General features: G+C 43.5%; 1 protein-coding gene across 1 annotated transcript in view; it reads right to left on the reverse strand.

Annotated features, from left to right (window-relative positions):
* Cnksr3 (CNKSR family member 3) overlaps nt 1–2,869 on the reverse strand; it is a 99,041-nt gene that overhangs the window by 45,125 nt on the left and 51,047 nt on the right. Inside the window, exon 2 of the mRNA XM_004628496.2 lies at nt 352–515. Coding sequence (XP_004628553.1) covers nt 352–515 — 164 coding nt within the window. The remainder of the gene's footprint in view (nt 1–351; nt 516–2,869) is intronic.

Raw genomic sequence — 2,869 nt, forward strand, 5'->3', positions numbered from 1 at the left:
AGGTAGCAAGAAGCTCTCCACACACTCACCGGACCTGGGCTAGGACTGGGTCTCTGTTTTTCATTTTTATGTATTTGGTACAGGGTCTCACTACACAGCTCGGACTTGTAGCAATCCTCCTGTTTCCAGCCTCCCCAGCACTAGAATTAGAGGCATGCGCAACCATGCCCAGACTCAGTTGCCAGCTCAGCGCGTCCCGGGGACAGGGCTAACGCGTTGTACGGAACTGGGAATAGAACCCTGGTCCCTGTGCTTTCCAAAGCAGGCACTTAGTCTGCGACAACCAGGATTTGGGAGAATGTGGTTCTGAAGAACATCGTGGCAGTACAGATCAGCTTTTCCTGAACTAACCAGTGCACAGAGAAGGTCAACAGCCTCCAGCACCAGCTCCTGGTGTCCAATTCGTGTGACGCCCAGCTCCTCTAGATCCTGGTGGGAGATGCGCAGCAGCTGCTCCCCATCTATCTTCTCCCGCTCAAATTTGTGGACATATGGCTGCAGGCAGTCGTCTAAGCCTACCAAGAAAGAGAGAAAAAAAAAATCCATTATTGTTATTCTGTTTCTTTATGCCCCCCCCCAAATTACCCACTTAAATCAATTTCAGCAATTGTCAAATCTGCTAGTTCTATTTATTTCTAGTGTATATTCTATTGTGTATGCTATCATCTCATCTCAAACATATTTGAAATGTTCACTGCACCGAGAGCTGTTGCATGACGGGTAGCCTCCAAATCCCTGTAAACTAAGGGAATAAACACTAACCCTCAGCTGATTCGAAATGCCAGTACCAGACGCATGTTCTTTGTTTGCTAAGCAACTCTTCCTTTGGGATACTGTTCCTCTCCTAGTGGCTGGCAAATCAAGGTTCCTTGCCATGGTAGTTGGCACACAGCCAAGCTGGCCACAATAGTCCACACACCAGCCAGTGATGGTTGCAGGGACAGTCATGTGACTTAGACAGAACCAATAAAAATTATCCTTGCTATTTGATATGCAGATACAAGAAGACAGAAGGCCTCTTTTTCTTTTCTAGCTGAAAGTCATAGGATACAACCTTAGTGATCCTGGCAATCATTTTTCTGAGCAGTTAGCTGAGAATGAGTTCATGTGAGAGAGAGATAATCTCTTGACAATATCCTATAACCATCCTGGATCTGCCCTTTTAGAGATATTTCTACCCTTAAAATTTTCCCCTTAAATTGAAATACGTTCCACCTCTAGCTTAACCTTGAAGGTCTATCCCTTGCAATTAAAATAGTTCTGATAAATATAAACATAAAGGAGATGATACAAACAGTGGTAAAGGGATGAGCTTATGAGAATTTTTCAGGTCAAATACTATCACCAATGGTGTTGTACTTTTATGACCTTATTCAATAACTAAAATGGGCAGACCAAGAGAAACTTTGATCTCTTTTGTCATGTTCAGAGAATGCTCCAGCCAACTTCTTACAAAAGTTTTAACGGAATAAACTCTTCCCCTAAAGCAACTGTACTATTAAACCTAATAATAATAAGCTCATGTTAGTATTTTAAGCCTAGATTTACTTGCATTCAATGCCAACATGAAGGATGCAGAATCAGTTTACCCTAAACAAAGCATATGAAGCCATGCTGCCACCGTCAGCTCCCACATACTTATTTCATTTAACACTCAGAGTTGGCATCATCTAGGTGGGTATTTTCCTAGGGGGGGAAAGGCAGACACAAGGGCCAGCACTTACTTCTGTCAGAACTAAAGTCTAAGGATATTAAAATCTGCTATGTAAGGATAAACTACATCCCTGTCTCACAAACTCTCACCATTTGATAAGACATAGGAAAGGAAGAGCTCCTGATAATGATCTACAGCTATCAAACATAGAAAAAAATTATATCTGTGGTAAATATGTGGAACCCACCACTCCTCCAAGCTGACATTTGTTGGCGGGGAGCCCTTTGTCACTGGGAAGCTAGGCTGAAGACACTGATATAAGCCCAGTCCACTCCACCAATCACAGGTCCCAAGTGGTCCTGCGGCACATGATTCAGACAGGCAGTGAGGCGTGGACAGTCAGCAGGGGAGACTGAGACTGTCATGGCACCAGCCACCCAGAGTCAGTCATCTGCAATGGGCAGCAGTGACAAAGGGCAGAAGCCACTCTGCCCTGTTTGCTAGATGAGGAAACTAAGGCTCCTAAAATATGTAAAACTTAGCTGCAGAGTGGCAAGATGCCAAGAGAAGGATGTTCTGCCATTTTCCTCAAGAAGAAAAAAAAGAATTCTCTACTGGATAGAGAAGAAAAAGACTTGAGTTCAAGTCAAGGTCTGTTACTCTTCCGATTTCTATGTGGTAAACACAAGACTCTAGCATGAGATAATGAAAATTCCTCTCCAAGAACTAGCCTAAGTGAGCACTGAAGTCTAGCTACAAAAGTCTAGTTACTAGAACAAAATCAAGCATCTTGGAGGTATTTAAAAAGCACTTCCAATGTCACTGAGTTCAAAAATTAGAAAAGTGCAGACCAAATATGAGCTACTTTGAAACTCAATCTAAGTCATTTAGCCAGCTCTAAGCAAGATTGATTTAACTTGTCACAAAAATTTAAGACCACTATGCCACATACTTAAACCCTATTACAGATACATTATGTCCTCCCCAAATTCTTGTGTTTTAGTCCTACTCCTAGTTCCCAGAATACATTTGGAGAGTTTTTAAAGAGCTAAGTTAAAAATGACATTGTTGGGCTGGAGAGATGGCTCGGTGGTCTGGAGCACCTACTTAGAACAAGCTTAGCAAGGCATCGGGGACCGCGGTTCAATCCCCCGGCACCACATGCCAGCCAGCCTCGCCCCCTGGTGGGCTGAGCTGGCCACACACACACACCAC

Source organism: Octodon degus, unplaced genomic scaffold (genome assembly GCF_000260255.1).
Source record: "Octodon degus isolate 3935 unplaced genomic scaffold, OctDeg1.0 scaffold00024, whole genome shotgun sequence".
NCBI lineage: Eukaryota > Metazoa > Chordata > Mammalia > Rodentia > Octodontidae > Octodon > Octodon degus.